The sequence below is a fragment of the Rhinopithecus roxellana genome, chromosome 18 (genome assembly GCF_007565055.1).
Source record: "Rhinopithecus roxellana isolate Shanxi Qingling chromosome 18, ASM756505v1, whole genome shotgun sequence".
Classification (NCBI taxonomy): domain Eukaryota; kingdom Metazoa; phylum Chordata; class Mammalia; order Primates; family Cercopithecidae; genus Rhinopithecus; species Rhinopithecus roxellana.
In genome coordinates, this window is record NC_044566.1 from 95,629,683 (window position 1) to 95,646,099 (window position 16,417).

Sequence of the window (16,417 nt, forward strand, 5' to 3'; positions counted from 1 at the left end):
CACAGGGCCCCATATAGAATAAGCAGGCCCTACAGCCCCACAGCAACCTTCAGCTTCTGGCACTCTCGGATCCACATGACGTGAAAACAAAGCCGGCTTCAAGCCATCACTAGAAGGACACAGAATCATTTTAGTGATATTGCTAATTCATGTTAATTATTTAGAACAATTCTGTTAACCTTAGCATCAGGCTTCAAATTAGCCAGCTATCATTCAAAATATAAAATATCATTTGTAGAGATAAGTTTATATTTATAACTGATTTTATAATCTTTTCCATGTTAAATTTAAAGACTATGAGAAGTATCTACCTACCTGCCTTTTTATATGATGAACTCTCAATTTAAATCAGCTAAAATATTTTTGCATGAGGAGTACTAAATTCATTATATGGCAATTTTTAGTTGTTTTGTATATAATACATTTCTCTCATGAGCATGTACAAAACAAAGCAAATCCAGAGTTTCATTAAATAAATTTATTTGTTAAAATAATTTAACTCCAAATACAACTGTTGAATTTGCATTGAGTTATAACTACAATTCATGTTTTAATTGAAATGTCAAGGATTAACAACTGACATTGTTACAAAACAATAAACTGTTGTTCAATTTTAAATGGTCAGTTGTATTAGAGCGCAACACTTAACTGTGAACTATATCTCTGGGAAACCTCAAATCAATAATGATAAGTCTGTTTCCAAAACCCACTGCAGTCATTCCTGAAACCCTGATCAAGATTTAATAGATGCACAATGACATGTTAAATAAAAAAAAAACCCCATAGTCCTTAATGTTTGATTGGCTAAGGGACAATTAAAGCTTACCCAGTGCTAACACAAGACTACTGATAAGAACAAAAAATTAAAAAAACACAGAAGCAAAAAACAGCAACAAACAAAACAAAGCACTTTCATATTCATACATACACTGAGAACATTAACATTCATACTGGAAACCCCTTGAAAACAAATACCAGATAGTCTTAGGCAACATTTCTTTATATAGAAAAGCAAGTATCAGTAGTATTACCACAGAAAAGTGATGGCAACTGTAGCAATTCGAGTCAAAAGTTCAGTCCTAATTCTACAAACCAAAGGAGAAAATCATCAAAGCACCTTTCGACAGTTTAAGAAAAGATTTGATGTAATACTTTTGATCAGATGCTGGCTTGTTTTGTGTAAGTTGAACAAAATGAAAGGCATCAGTTACCATCACTATCACAGTTTAAAAGAAACCAAAAGTTGCAACATCAAAAGAAAAAAAAATTCAAAGATGCTGCCTTTGTATAAAAGTAAAAAAAGGAAAATCTTATCACAAGAGCTAAAGAAAAAGTGGGTCTTTGGATCAAACCATAATATTTTTAAGGCATGTGAGAAAAACTTTCACTTATCTAAGTTGCTAGTCTGATCAGGGCATAAAATAAATAGTGACACAAGGTCAGCTTCCTTCTGTAGCCACTAAGGTTTCATAGGCCAACAAATGTAATCTTCTTGTTCTTAAGCATTTTATTACTGTAATATCTCAGCAAACACATTCATTTGCCAACTGAGTTATATTCACATCAGATGGTCAGGAATTTCCAGTTTCGGGATGTCCTTGATGCCTTGGTCACTAAATATGCAGGGCTGCGTGGAAACACTGATCAGGCAGCCAGATCAGTTATTATTCATGTCTTGACAGTAAAAGCCCACCTTGTCATCTGACACAAATGTTTTTAACTATTAATACAATTCAAAATTTTAGATCATTTTTTCCACTTTACATTCTGCCATATCTTCCGTATTATTTAACCTATTTTCACATCTGCATAGCAAGTCATAATGTCAAACTGCGGGATCTTTATATATATTTCTATTTTGCAATCTTACTTGTCAAACATTGCTATTAGTTATAGAATTCAAAAGAATCATTCTGTGAAGTTAGAGGAATCAAAACTCAACCAATTTACTAACAAATATTTTTATTTCAGTAGAGAAATCATGTATCTTGAATCTCCAAGTTCTCTACATGTTTGAATCAAACCAACTTTTATGCAGTGAAATTCGTTTCAATAAAATTGGTTAAAATTTTTTGTCCTATAAACAAGGTGCTTCATAACTGAGGATTATAAAAAATTATACTGAAGAATGTAAACATTCAAAATTCAACGATTTTTGACAACTATGGCCTGGTTTCATTCACCTATCTCTTCGGTTTTTTCATTATGAAAAATACTATCAACCTTTTTTTTTTCCATCCTCTAAGCTTAATGCCAGTTATTAAACACTTGGGGGGCTACCAATGATTTCATAAAAGTATAAAAGACACTTTAAAAGAAAAAAGTTTTTGATACACTATATTCTGCAGTACAGATTCTTAGTATAGGCAAATTGTCTCTGACTTGTGCCAAATTCTTCAGAACAATAAACACACATGCACACACAAACACACATTCTTCTCTCAGTGACACACGTAAGACCAGAGGTTACTTGCACAAGACTGTGAAACCAACAAAATGTGGGGTGGTGTATATATCGCAGGCTCAGTGATATTGCAGTTCTGAAGGCCAAATTCTTCTCCCAAGGCCCAGCTCAAGATAAGCTTTTCAGCATTTGTAACTGAAGTTAGCTGAAGACTCCTCTATACTTGATTGTAAAACTTATGAATAGGTTTTTCCTGTGCCATTAGTCATGCAAATGATAAATACTTCACGGCTATGAAAACCAAAAATGTCAGAGCTTGAGCACCTTTTCAAAACAAAATATTCACTCCAGCTTTATTTGACACTTCAGTAATCAGGGCAAAATTGTTCTAAGAAAACCTTTATATAATTCTCCAGGAAAATTAAAGATAAAAGGCTTTTGTCCCTTACCTTCCACTCTATAATTTATGTTCACTTTTAAGCCCAAATTATTTCACGTGGTTATTCAATTTTTAAAATGCCTGCAATAAAGCTCTGCTACAGCAAACTTGATTTTGAAAGCAGGTTAGCCACAGGTCACACTACAACCATAGCCCTTAAAGGCGAGAAGGAATTTGCTGCTTTAATGAACTTAAAAATGCCAGATATTCGTACTGTCCTGTGAGGTTTCTGCAAACGGGAACATGTGGATGCAACATGGCTTCATTTTCCTTACATGATGGTACTAGTTTATCTATTAGAATGCTTCTTGTTAGTAAGGCTAGGTAATCTCTTCCCATCACAGTTGCTTCCCTCTTGTTCAGTAAAGTTACAAAGACCACCCCTGCTCAGTTAACAGAGGGCAGGGTCGGGGTTTTAATTCTGATCAAACCCTTGTGAAAGCCTCCATTTTCTGTGGCAAAGCAGGTGATTTAACAAATTCTAAAGCCAGACTGTATTTTTACATAACCTGTTCTGACTTTTGCTCTATCAAGGATTGAAGCATGAGTTAGTTCCATGTCACAAATTAGAATAACAGCTACAACTAAGCATCAATTTTGAAAAACAGAAATGTGTTAGGTGAATAAAGAATCTCTCCCTGTAATGCTGTTGGCAGGTCAGCTGTTACTATCTTACTTGACGAAATACATTGGTTAGAAGCTCTATCCCAATTCCTGAAATTCAGTACTCTTATAGGAAAATATTTCTCCTTTACTTATTTTTTTAAAGAAGACAAAATATTTTAATTGTAAGTGGTCATAGGAATTCTTCTGGTTTCTCCCTTATGGTTATTTTTAATTTATACAATAGTTGCTTCTGTCAACTCAGCGACAATGCCATCATAGCTTTCAAATGAGATCACCCTGTAGATCGATGGACTATGCCTTAAAGTTGCAGATGCATAAAGGAGACTGAGGACAAATGGTGAAAACTGTAGTTACTGAACCCAAATGTTACTCAGAGATATCAACTGACAACCACTGCTCAATTCTGAGTAAGGGCTGCAGTTCTCTGTAGATTAACACCACGCATCCTGCAAGTTCTGCAGTGGAGTAGGCGAGTTTTCTATCACCTACAACATTGGGCAAATCCCATCCAGGACAGCCATATTTGGATGCTATTGTATGTTACATGCAGAACAGCATGGGTCATCTTTGTCAGGCTGAGCAGCATAGTTCATCTGCCTCACAATTTCTGCAAAGAGTTCGTCCACCATTGTTTTACTCTTAGCGGAAGTTTCCATAAAGGGGCAGCCCCACTCTTCAGCAAGTGCTCTGCCTTCATTGGACGATACTTCTCTCTCACTTTCCAGGTCCACTTTGTTCCCAACCAAGATGACTGGCACTTTCTCATACCTATGAGAGAATACACAAAACACACAGACATTGTAATAGTTAGCACAAAGTTAAAAATCACGTGGATTTTTGTTTTGGGGGGCTATTCCAGCATAAATGGTATCTTCAGTTGCATGAAAATCATTTGTACCACTTGGCTTGATATTTATCTGAGGGCATTTGAAGCTGCTCTCACAGTGGATCATAAAATGAGTTTTATGAAATGATGTTTTAATCAATCAATTATACATCCTTTAAAATCAATTTATCTTTCCAGATATACTTGGAAAATTATTCTCAGAAACTCAGACTAAATCCTCTTAATTTTTTTTCCATTCTGAGGGAGGGTTGCACAAAATTTCACAGTTGATCACATAATAAATAACTCCAGTGAGCAAACAACTTATAATTATCAGCATTTCACTATGTTCTATGTGTATAAAATTGATCATGTTCATATAAAAATTAGCTGGGTATGGTGGCAGGTGCCTGTAGTTCCAGCTGCTCGGGAGGCTGAGACAGAAGAATCACTTGAACCAGGCAGGCAGAGGTTGCAGTGAGCTGATATCATGCCACTGCACTCCAGCCTGAAAAAATGATCATGTTCGTTCTAATAGGGCTCAGATAAGAAAAAAGCTAGTAGAAATCATCCAAATGGAAGCCATCAAATACAACCACACCCCATCCCTTCAGAAAACTTTTATGGATTAGTCAGTTCAAAGAGAAACAATTAGGATTCTTTTAAGACTGACAAGAATTGAGCCTCAATTAGCTTTAATTGGTGTTATTTCTCTTTTTCTTCCTAACTAAAATAGGTATCTCTGAGTAAACATGTTTGGAAAGAGCTAAACTAATAAAAATAGTAAGTGATAAGAAAGAACAAAGAAAAAAGCTCCTAAGTCATTTTGGTGCCTAAGATGATTGTCTCTACAGTGGTTACTCCATGTAGCACAGGTCACAACAGATGTCAATGCTGGTGCTGGCCTACACATTTATTTACTATTCTTGTTTGTTTGTTCTAAGAAAGGTAGCTAAAATATTTTCACAAGACATTTTAAAAGGTTTTTGTGATTTTAGTATAAATCAGTGTGTATGCGTGTGTGTGTGTGTGTGTGTGTCTTCCCCTAAGCAGAATGTATTTCTGATTTAAAAGAGGTAAACAGCAAGATCACACATAAATGATAACAAATGTGACTGGACACTGTTAATCTATCAGAAGAGAAAACCCACCCCGTGGTCAAACCTTTGAGGCAGGATGCACAGACAATTTTTATCATTCAGGAAACTGGATAATAGACAGGTGGTTACTGTTTGCTATACTTCCACAAATCTCATCATCCTGTCAAGAGGGTTCTCTCCACTCACCCTACCTTGTAAAGCAAACCAAATTCCTAGCAGTCTCACTTTCTTCTTTGCCACTATATCAAACTAAGAATGGTCTCAACAAGAGGGCACACTCCAGGTAGTGGCCATTTGGCAATGTGAAACATGAAAACAACTTAAAAATGACTGGAAGTAGCAACATCAAAGGCAAACCTAGAAGTTGGATATTATCATTTTGTGGGAAATGAATTTGGACAACTTCAATTTATATCAAAAGACTTTATATAAACTTACTGTACACTACTGTATCTTATGATTTCGGGCCTTAGATCATGCTGACAGCTCTGAACATAAGACAAAAGGGTTTTTTTAACATCTTCTAGGACTCTTACATACAATTTGTGCATCCCATGGCCTATGGGAGGGCAAGTGGCAGTGAGAATAAAGCTGCATTACAGAGCACCATATATTTGCTACTTTGCATATAAACTCTCTTGATAGGCTATACAGAGAAGCTTGGCAGGGAGCAGACACTGCCAGCCATGTCAGGACAATGTCAGTTTCCAATTTGTGTTACTTGCAAAATGTAATTACATTTCATTTTTCTTATGAGAGTATATACATCACAGTGTGCTTTAAAATGCTCTGCTTGGCAGTGAAGTCACTCAAAAACATTAATAAAATTAAGTAAAACTTATTGGTTGAATTTAAGTTGAAACAAATTTCGGTCTGTCTACGAATAATAAAAAGTGGTAAGACATCACTTTCTATTAGCTGAGATAAATGTTAATATTTTAAAGAATATATTTAAGTTTAAATACAATACTATATATATATTTTTTTTGAGACGGAGTCTTACTCTGTCACCCATACTGGACTGCAGTGGCGTGATCTTTGCTCACTGCAAACTCTGCCTTCCAGGTTCACGGCCATTCTCCTGCCTCAGCCTCCCGAGTAGCTAGGACTACAGGCGCCCGCCACCACGCGCGGCTAATTTTTTGTATATTTAGTAGAGACGGGGTTTTACCGTGTTAGCCAGGATGGTCTCGATCTCCTGACCTCGTGATCTGCCCGTCTCAGCCTCCCAAAGTACTGGGATTACAGGCGTGAGCCACTGTAAGCCTATATCATGTTTTATATGTGAAATATTTCTTACACTTTTAGTTAAGTGGAGGATCTACTAGAATATGTAGATTTTCAAAACTTGCAAAGACATCAAATTATTAAGTTATATTGATACACTATTAAAATCAAGAATTTGAATAAATCTTACCATCAGCCTGATTCTCAAAACAGTAAATAAAATATTGCAAACACAATTCCACATATAACAGCATTTAATAACTGGTAAATGTAGATAAAAATGCAGTCAGTATCAGAGAACCTGTTTATTATATCACTAACTTAATTGTCAGCGGTCTTTTCTAAAATCAAGTTACTAAAGACACTAGAGAAATCCACATTAATATCCTCAGAAGATTTTTAAACTGAATAAGATGTTCAGAAAAAAAATTATGTACATTTCAGAATACCAGACAGTGATAAATTTTGTCTCTCTTTCTGTTAAAATTTGGGACAGAAGAAAAGATTCTACACTCAGATTTGGAGGCTCTGCTTCCAGTTCTGCCAATGAGATCATTTCCTTTACATATCTGTATTTCATTTCTTTGTTAGTAAAAAGAGAGTAAGAATATCTGTTCCCACTTAACACAGGGTTGCTGTAAAGGTCAAATGAGATAATGCTGAAAAAAAATCAAGTACTAGATAAAAGGAGGGTGGTTGCTTCTTTCCCTTCCCAACTCTACTGATGTGGCCTTGAGAAGCCATGAAGGGTGAAGAAGGAGCCAGAGAAACCGATCAAAGGAGGTAAAGAGCTCCTGAGGGCAAACCGAGTTGAAGGTGGAGCTGGGGGAAGAGACAGGCAAAAAACAGATGGGAGTTAAAACAAAGCAGCCACCACACACTAACCAGTCCCTGTGCTGAACATCATGGTGATGGGGTGGGGGTGCCTAGGAAAGCAGAAAAGCAAGCATTCCCAAACAGCGGGCACTCGAGAGAAAATGCCCCCGTGGGGAAGGCATTCTAAGAAGGCTTTGGGTTGGGGTGACAGAATAGGGTCCCATATGAAGGTAACATTTGGAGAAATCTGGATCCTCCTTAAGAAAGACGGGTGAGAAGTTGAAGGGAAAGAAGCCAAGCCCTGTGTTGACAGTAGATGACTGCACTGCACGAGGAAGCTGGTGTTGCTATCTGTTTTAGCAATATGGTGGGTTTAAAAAAAAAAAACCAAACAGACTAGGACTCCTGTCCCAGAACTGCCTCTAGCTAGTACTGTGAATTTAGAAGATTAACCTAATCTTGGTTTCCTGCATTTCTTGAAGTATAAAATGAGCTGGACTGGATTAATTCCTAAGATGCTCCGAGGTTAAAAATCACAACAGACGTGGTGGGTCACACCCACCATCAACACGTACCACTGACTGGGCTAATTGCTGAGTGCTAAGCACTGTTCTAAGAATAACGTCCAATGGGCTGATCTTTAAGAGATATGAAAGTGCATGTCGGGAGTAAAGCCAAAAATGTTGGGGGAAATCTCATGAGATCTCATGGGGCCAAAACACAAGCAGGAGGTTTCACTTCTACAAGTGGAGCCGCTACTGCCAGCATGCTCTGACTCAACAGCAGACCTCCAAAATGCACTCACGACCTAGGCAGTTCCATTTCACAGACAATGTTGTTCAAACACAAATATCTGGGATGGTTTTAACTACGTGAATACTGAAGGCTATACTGAACACTGTCTGATGTGGCATAAATAGCTAGTAATGAGCAATCAATACATCATGTACTTATCCATCCACTCAACACATATTTATATGCTAAGTGCTAGCCACTATTCTAGACACTTATATCAATGGACAAAGCAAATAAATCTCTGTAATTTCACAGTGCTTACAGTCTAGCAGAGGGCACAGACATCAACAATAAACATAAGTCAATTCCAGGTTTACGATAAAAGTGTTAAGTGCAATGGAAAAAAAGATGATGTGGATTGGGTGGTGGGTGGGGAGCACAGGTACCGCAATTTTAAATAAGATGATCACAGGCCTTGTTGGGAAAGTGGCTGTGAACAAAGATGGGAAGGGTCTAAGATGGGAAGGGTCTCTGGGAGTCTGCTCCCTACCGCGCAGGTTCTAGGGGAAGCATTCTAAGGATGACATGCCCTAGACAATGCCTGAGCCTGTGAGAGCGTGCCTGTCGGTGCAGCAACCAGCTGTGGGATCCATCCTTACCGCCTCCTGCAGGACTCGGCAGTGGAGGAAACGTTCATTTGAGGCTAGACCTCAGGAATTCGGGTGCCAAAAGTGGCCTCAGAAGACAAATCTGGCACTTATGACAGACTAACTCAGAGGGCTGACTGTTATTTAGGAAGATGAGGCGCTTTGTTAGTGCGTGATGACTGTTACTTTCATATTCTATTTTCATTATCAGTTTTGCGGGTTGCCTTCATTTTCCCTCTTTTCTAAACACATCATTTGGACATAAAGCTAAAGATGCAAAATTCTAAAACTGTTCAATGTATGTGTTATTGTTAACCTGATCATGAGTAAGATGCCACCTTGCCTACATCTTAAACATCAGCAGATATCTCACCAACTTCAGCCTGTCTTCCTTGAAATTTCCTTTAAGGGCATGACCAGGTCAGTGACTGATGCAGGTCTAATAATTCTATTTCTGTGTAGAGTCTGTGGACAAACACTTTTTTATTGACAAGAATTTCCATATTGTTGGCTATATTCATGAACATGATTATAAATGTATAAATACATAAAACTAGTTCTTTTAAGCAGCTCTGCTTAATGGATTCAATGAAACATCAGAAATACTGGCTGTAGTATCACTTAGCTGTAGAATGTTAATGGGCTTCTCACCGAGACAGTTTTTTAAAATATCAATAACTCAAAAGCATTTGATATGTTTATCAAAATACTTTATTTTGCTTTCTCCTTTCTTGTAACTGTCCTGATATGTGTGCATGTCTATGTATATATATTTTATTCTGGTCATGTCTGAACTTGGCTGACCATCAAAACAACTTGAGAATTTTTTTAAAGGTAGTGATTTCTAGGCCCTATTCCAGAGCTAGTTAATCTAAATCTATGGGATCAGGACCCAAGAGTCTATTAAAATATGTAATATGTCTGTATCTATAAGCTCTGAAGATTGATTCTGAAGTTGAGCAGGGTTTAGGAATCACCGGCCTAATTTACTACTTTATGACCCCAAATAATATTCTATGTTTATAGTTCATGGTTCCATATGTGGCAAGTCCAGACTCAATTCCTTCTTCCCTAACTTATTCACCAATGATAAACTGTAGACAGATACCACTACTGTCAGTTCCTGTACTTTACTTCTGAGGGGGCTGCACCGCAGCATATCAAAAGGATATGCTGCACCGCAGCATATCAAAAGGAATTTTAACATGCTGTTATCTTCTTAGTGATAAGCAGGTAGAAATATAATTCTCGTTGAATTTAGAAATGAGAATCAGAAAGGCTTTTCTAAGTCCCCTCATTCAACTTTTCACCCAATGTTAAAATGATCTACCAAGAGAGTCCCAAGGCAAACCGTCAAAAAAACTGATGCTTCAATTACTTCCATGATAAACTTACCAAATGGCTTTGGAGCTTATGTCTGAACATTTTTAGTGACATGGAACTCATACCTACAGGCAACCCATTTTGTACTGTCAGGTCTGTTAAAAGTTAGTGTTAAAAAGTCAGAGTTTAAAAGTTTACCTGTATATAAGGAACTGTGATCTGTAACACCCTGCCCCTTCTTCTCACAGATTCTAGTTCTTTTACCCTTTAGAATGTAGAAATCTCTTCCCCAACGTGAATATAGGTCCCTCCTACTCTTGCTCAAATTAAGTAAGTCATGATTTAAAAAAAATACCCAGCAATACTTAATAGGAAACAAAAAAACATTTTTTAAATTCTTAATCTCGGCTCTGTGAGAATGATCACTGTAACTATTTTGATGTCTATCCTTCCAAATTATTTTCCTATATATATATATATATCAATATAAGTATAGCTATAGCTTTTATAAAAGGAGATTATACCAATTACATTTGGTAACTTCAATTTCCACTATTACAAAGCTTTCCATTTTAATAAATAATATGTATCATATTGATGGCTAGGTAGTATTCCATTTTATAGAATCTATAACTGTACCATAATTTATCTGTACTCCATTAATGTATATGAATGCCCCCACCCCTATTTTTGGCTAAAATAAACAGCAATCTGATCAACTACACCTAGAAGTGTGATTTCTGCCTCAAAGGGTATACATTATACACACACACACACACACATATATATCTCAATATGTGTTTATACCTATAATCTTTTGCATACCTTTTGAGCCAGAAAAATCGTATTCCTAGGTTAGTTCATCAAATTGCCCTGTAAACATAGACACACACAAAATTTCAGTGAACATCTAGAAATTTATACTAAAACCAACAGTGCTTAAGAATGCCTTTTTCCCTATCCTTGGGATTTATATTTATAATCTTTTAATGAAGTCCTATGGGAGTTCTGAAGAAAGAGAATTGTTTTTGGTTAGGACTTGAAGGCTTCTACCACAGCTTGCTAGCATGAAACATCAATACTGCTTGTAAGGATGAAAAACATGAGCTAAGTAAACCTGCCCTCTTCCTCCAACCTGACTTGTTTTGAAGTGACTAAATACTTCATCTTAAAAGGGCATTTCTGGTAATTTAGCTCGAATAATGAAAGAAAACCACAGTCCTTTGCTCTGATGTCCTGTTGGTTTCAGAATGCATACTGAAGATGAACAGAGAGAAATGTGTAAATGTAATGTAAAAAGTAAGGAGAGTAATGATACCAAGAAGATATTCAAAGCTATTAGGAATACCTCAACCAATAAAATAATCTGTTTTCATAGAAACTGAGTGTTGATATTATATCAGAACAGATTCCTAATGCTTTGATTGTGATAGACTAACTGATGATGGAAATGCAACTCACAGTCATTTTAAATGTTTTATTTAAAAACCACTTGAGAATTTCTATTGTGGCGAGGATAGCATAAGCCCATTAAAGTGTTTATCTCCTGCTGATTACAAATAAAAACTCAGGACAAAATACAAAAAACAATTACCAAAGAACTCTAAAAAGTAAAGAGAAAAAAGCAGTTTGGGGAAGGGAACCAACACCTGAAGAAGAAAGAGACCTACATGCAGGTGAGTTTCCTGGTTTTCCCGTCTTTTTTCTTGTGGCCTTGAGCTGAGGGTGGGCACTCAGTGGTGCACACAGAGAACTAGAACTCTGGGAGATTGTCTTTAACCAGAAGATCAGGGTAAAGGGCCCTTTGAGCTTGAGTATGTGTATGGGCTGAAAATCCTCATTTTTTTTCCTTCTTATTTCACAGCTCATCTAGAGTGAGTAATAGCAGAGCTGGGGCAGTAGGCAGTGCCAGTAGCTAAAACTTCATTAGAAATCTGTCTTTCTGACTAGAGAACTGGGAAATGGGCCCTCAGTCCTGATGAGGGTGGGAGAAATCCCCAGTATACTTCCTTCTCTTTTTCTCCTCCCATTTTACCAGAAAGATGACCTCAATTGCAAGAACTGTGTGGCGGTGCAGAAAGCTAAAACTTTGAAACACCATGTTTCTGGCCAGACCAAAAATGGGCTCTTGTGATCTAAAGAGAACAGGAGGAATCCCAGAGATCCCTCCAAAGAGGAGAAAGCTAGAGAAAAAGATTCCCTAATTTTGTGTATGATTCAACATAAGCTAATATGAGCTGTGTATGAGTGGGAAGACTCAAAGCAGTATAACAAAGGTTAAAGAACCAAACTACAATTTAAACCACTACCTATGTCTCAGACTAGCTAGTGAGTGGTTGCATACACACAAGACAGCATAGTAAAGGCTTTGAAAATTGAACTGACATCGGAATCATCTTCCAAACAAGGAGAAAGTTTGCAGTTTGAACCTCAGTGGGTTGGTTATCAGCTAAAAGGAAAGAAGCAAGCTACATTCTCCCGAGGATTATAATAGGACCCAGAGACTAAACAACATAATACTAAAAATGCCCAACACAATCTAAAACTACCAAACATGCAAAGAAACAGGAAAACTAATTCTCAAGGGTAAAAACTATCAATAGATGTCATATGACCTAGATGCTGAAATTATCAGACTTTAAAGAAGCAATTATAACCATGCTCTATGAGGTAAGCACTCTAGAAATAAAGAGAAAAATAAAATGCTCCCATAAAGTATAATAAAAAAGAACCACATAAAACTGAAAATTATAATATCTGAGATAAAACATTCACTGGATGAGAAGATACATGACAGAAGATTCAGTAAACTTAAAAACAGATAAACAAAAATGGTCAAATTTGAAGAAGGGAGAGAAAGAAGATTGAAAAAATCAATGAGCAGAGCTATTATGTCAAGGCACAATATAATCAAATCATTTAAAACTAGAGATAAAGATAAAATCTTGAAAGCAGTCAAAGAAAACAAATGCATTACATATAGGAGAACAAACAAAATGACTGAAAATTTCTCATCAGAAACCACAGATGCCAGAAGACAGTAGAACAATCTTTACTAAATGAAAAAACAAAAAACCCTGTCAACACAGAATACTGTATCGGCAAAAATATCCTTCAGAACTAAGGGAAAATAATATTTTCAAGTGAAGGAAAGCTAAGAAAATTTATCACTAGCAAATTTGTTGTAAAAGAAATACTGAAGAAAATTCCTCGGGCTGAAGGAAAATAGTATCAAAGCAATCCTGCAATTTTAAAAATGAGGAAAGAAAAACAGAAATAGTAAATACTATGTAAATATAAGATTATTTTTTCCTCAAGTTCTTTACAATATGTACAAATGTACAAAAAATTATAGTCCTTTTTGGGGATTTTGATATAGGTGGATGTAAAACATACAAAAACTCTGAAAAGCAGAGACCTGCATGGTTGTAAGCTCTTTACATTTTACTCTAAGTGGTACAATACAAATTTGAAGTAGACTGTGAAAGGTTAGGTATTTATATTGTAATACCTACAACAACCATTTAAAAAATATAAAAGACAACAGATAAAATAGAATACAAAAAATACACATAATCAGAAAGAAGGCAGAAGAGGGAGAAGAAGAAAAAAATAAGCAGGTGAAAAAAATAGAAAACAAGCAGTAAAATGGTGGGCCTAATTGAAGTATATTAGCAATTACATTAAATGTAGGTTTAAACACATGAATAAAAAGACTTTCAGACTGAATCTTTTTTAAAAAGACCTATATCCATGCTATCAAGAAGAAATCCACTTTAAATATAATAGATAAGTTAAAAGTAAAAGGATAGAAAAAGATATATCATGTAAACACTAACCAAATTAGATTTCATCAAAATTAAAATTTTTGCTCTGTGAAAGACCTGAGAGGATAAAAGGACAAACTATAGACTTGGAGAAACTTTTCAAACCATCTATCTGACAAGACTAATATCTAGAAAATATAAAGATGTCTCAAAACTCAACAGTAAAAACAAACTATCCAATTAGAAAATGGGCAAAAGGCCGGGCGCGGTGGCTCAAGCCTGTAATCCCAGCACTTTGGGAGGCCGAGATGGGTGGATCACGAGGTCAGGAGATCGAGACCATCCTGGTCTACACGGTGAAACCCCGTCTCTACTAAAAAATACAAAAAAAAAAAAAAAAAAAAACTAGCCGGGCGAGATGGCGGGCGCCTGTAGTCCCAGCTACTCGGGAGGCTGAGGCAGGAGAATGGCGTAAACCCGGGAGGCGGAGCTTGCAGTGAGCCGAGATCGCGCCACTGCACTCCAGCCTGGGCGACAGAGCGAGACTCCGTCTCAAAAAAAAAAAAAAAAAGAAAATGGGCAAAAGCCATGAATAGACATTTCACTGAAGAGGATGTAGATGGCAAATAAGCACTTAAAAAGATGTACGTCATCATGTGCCATTTATCATAATGATGAAAATAAAAAATGTCACTAAAATAAAAAATAGTGACAACACTAAAATACTAGTGAGGATGCAAAGAAGCTAGATACATTGCTGATGGAATATAAAATTAGCTACTTTAGAGAAAAGTATGGCAGCATAAAATTAACCATGTAATTATCATGAGTGAAAAATTGCACCCCTGGGCATGTAACCCAAAGTAGACTTATGATCACATAAAAACCTGTACACAAATGTTTATAGGTAAAAATCAGTAACAACCAAGATGTCCTTCTTCAAGTGAATGGATAAACAAATGGCAGTAAATCTGTATCAGATATACTACTTAGCAATAATAAGGAATGACGTATTGATACACACAACACCTTGGATGAATCTCCAGGAAATTTAGCTGAGTGAAAAGGGCCAGTCCAAACGGATTACATTCTGTATGACTTCACCTAGATACCATTCTTGAAATGGCACAATTATAGAAAAAGAGAACAGACCAATGGTTGACAGGGACTAAGGATGGGGAAGGGGAATGGAGGGAACGAGGGGAGTAAGTGTGACTATAAGGGCAACATGAGAGATCCTGGGGTCATGGAAATGTTCTGTATCAAGGCCAATATTCTGTTTGTGATATTGTATTAGTTTTGCAAGATGTTACCCCACTGGAGAAAACTGGGTAAAGAGTACATGGAATTGATTATTTCATAAAACTGCATGTGAATCTGTAATTATAAACATTTAATTTAAAAAGGTAATTACATAATTTATGCTTTATAATCAAAATGATTAAAAGAATATGTAAGTACAAAAAAGGAAATGTTAAGTACAATTAAGTTCCCAGACAGTGCAAAAAGGCAAAGAAAAAAAAGACACAAACAAAAACTATAAACATAACTTATAAAGTGTTTTAAAAAGTAAGGGTTGTGAATACCAGGTTAATCTACAAATAGAATTCAAACATATTAGAATTAGAAAACAATTAGAAAATCCATTTAAAACAAACCATTTACAGTAGCACCAAATAACAACAAATACTGAAAATAATCTAGTTAAAGATGTAAAAGACCTTTACAACAAAAATTACAAAACAATGCTTACAGAAATGTAAAAATATCTAAATAAAATGAAAGATATATGACATTTACTGACTGGAAGATGCAATATTAATACATAATTTCTCTACTAATTGACTTATAGACTATGCAATCCCAATCAAAATGCCAGAAGGTTCAGTTGGTTGTGTGTGTGTGTGTGTGTGTGTGTGTGTGTGTGTGACTCTTGAAAATGCAAAGGATTCTATAGAAATGCAAAATATCTAGAAGAGCCAAAGCAAATCTGAAGAACAAAGCTGGAGGATGAGACACCAGATATCAATACTTATTATAAAGTTACAAAAATTAATACTGTGGTTCGGGCATAAGAAGGGAGGAATGCAAAACAGAGAACAGAGAGCCTAGAAACAGACTCACACAGATAGAGTTGCCTGATTTATGACAAAGGTACGGCTACAATTTACTGGGGAAATGGTCCTTTATATAAATGATGTTGGCTCAACTAAATAGCCATATGCAAAACAAAACAAACAAATTCCTTGACCCCCTATCTCACACCACCCTTATAGAGATGGATCACAGAACTGAAGTCAGGTTATAATACTTCTAGAAGTAAATATGCAAAATGGATCCTCAGAATCTTGAGGTAGAAAAAGATATATTAAACAACACAAAAAGGAACTAACCATAAAAAGATTTTAAAATTTGACTTCATAAAATTAAGAATTTATGCTCACTCAAAGAAACTATTAAGTGAGGGAAAAGGTAAGCCAAAGATTGGGGAAAGGTATGTGCAATA

The 16,417-nt window shown here is 36.1% G+C and overlaps 1 protein-coding gene across 1 annotated transcript in view; it reads right to left on the reverse strand.

The window, feature by feature from the left end:
- Positions 1-463: 463 nt before the first annotated feature.
- Positions 464-16,417, reverse strand: part of RAP2A (RAP2A, member of RAS oncogene family) — a 34,206-nt gene continuing 18,252 nt past the window's right edge. Inside the window, exon 2 of the mRNA XM_010387099.2 lies at positions 464-4,238. Coding sequence (XP_010385401.1) covers positions 4,001-4,238 — 238 coding nt within the window. The 3' untranslated portion in view covers positions 464-4,000. The remainder of the gene's footprint in view (positions 4,239-16,417) is intronic.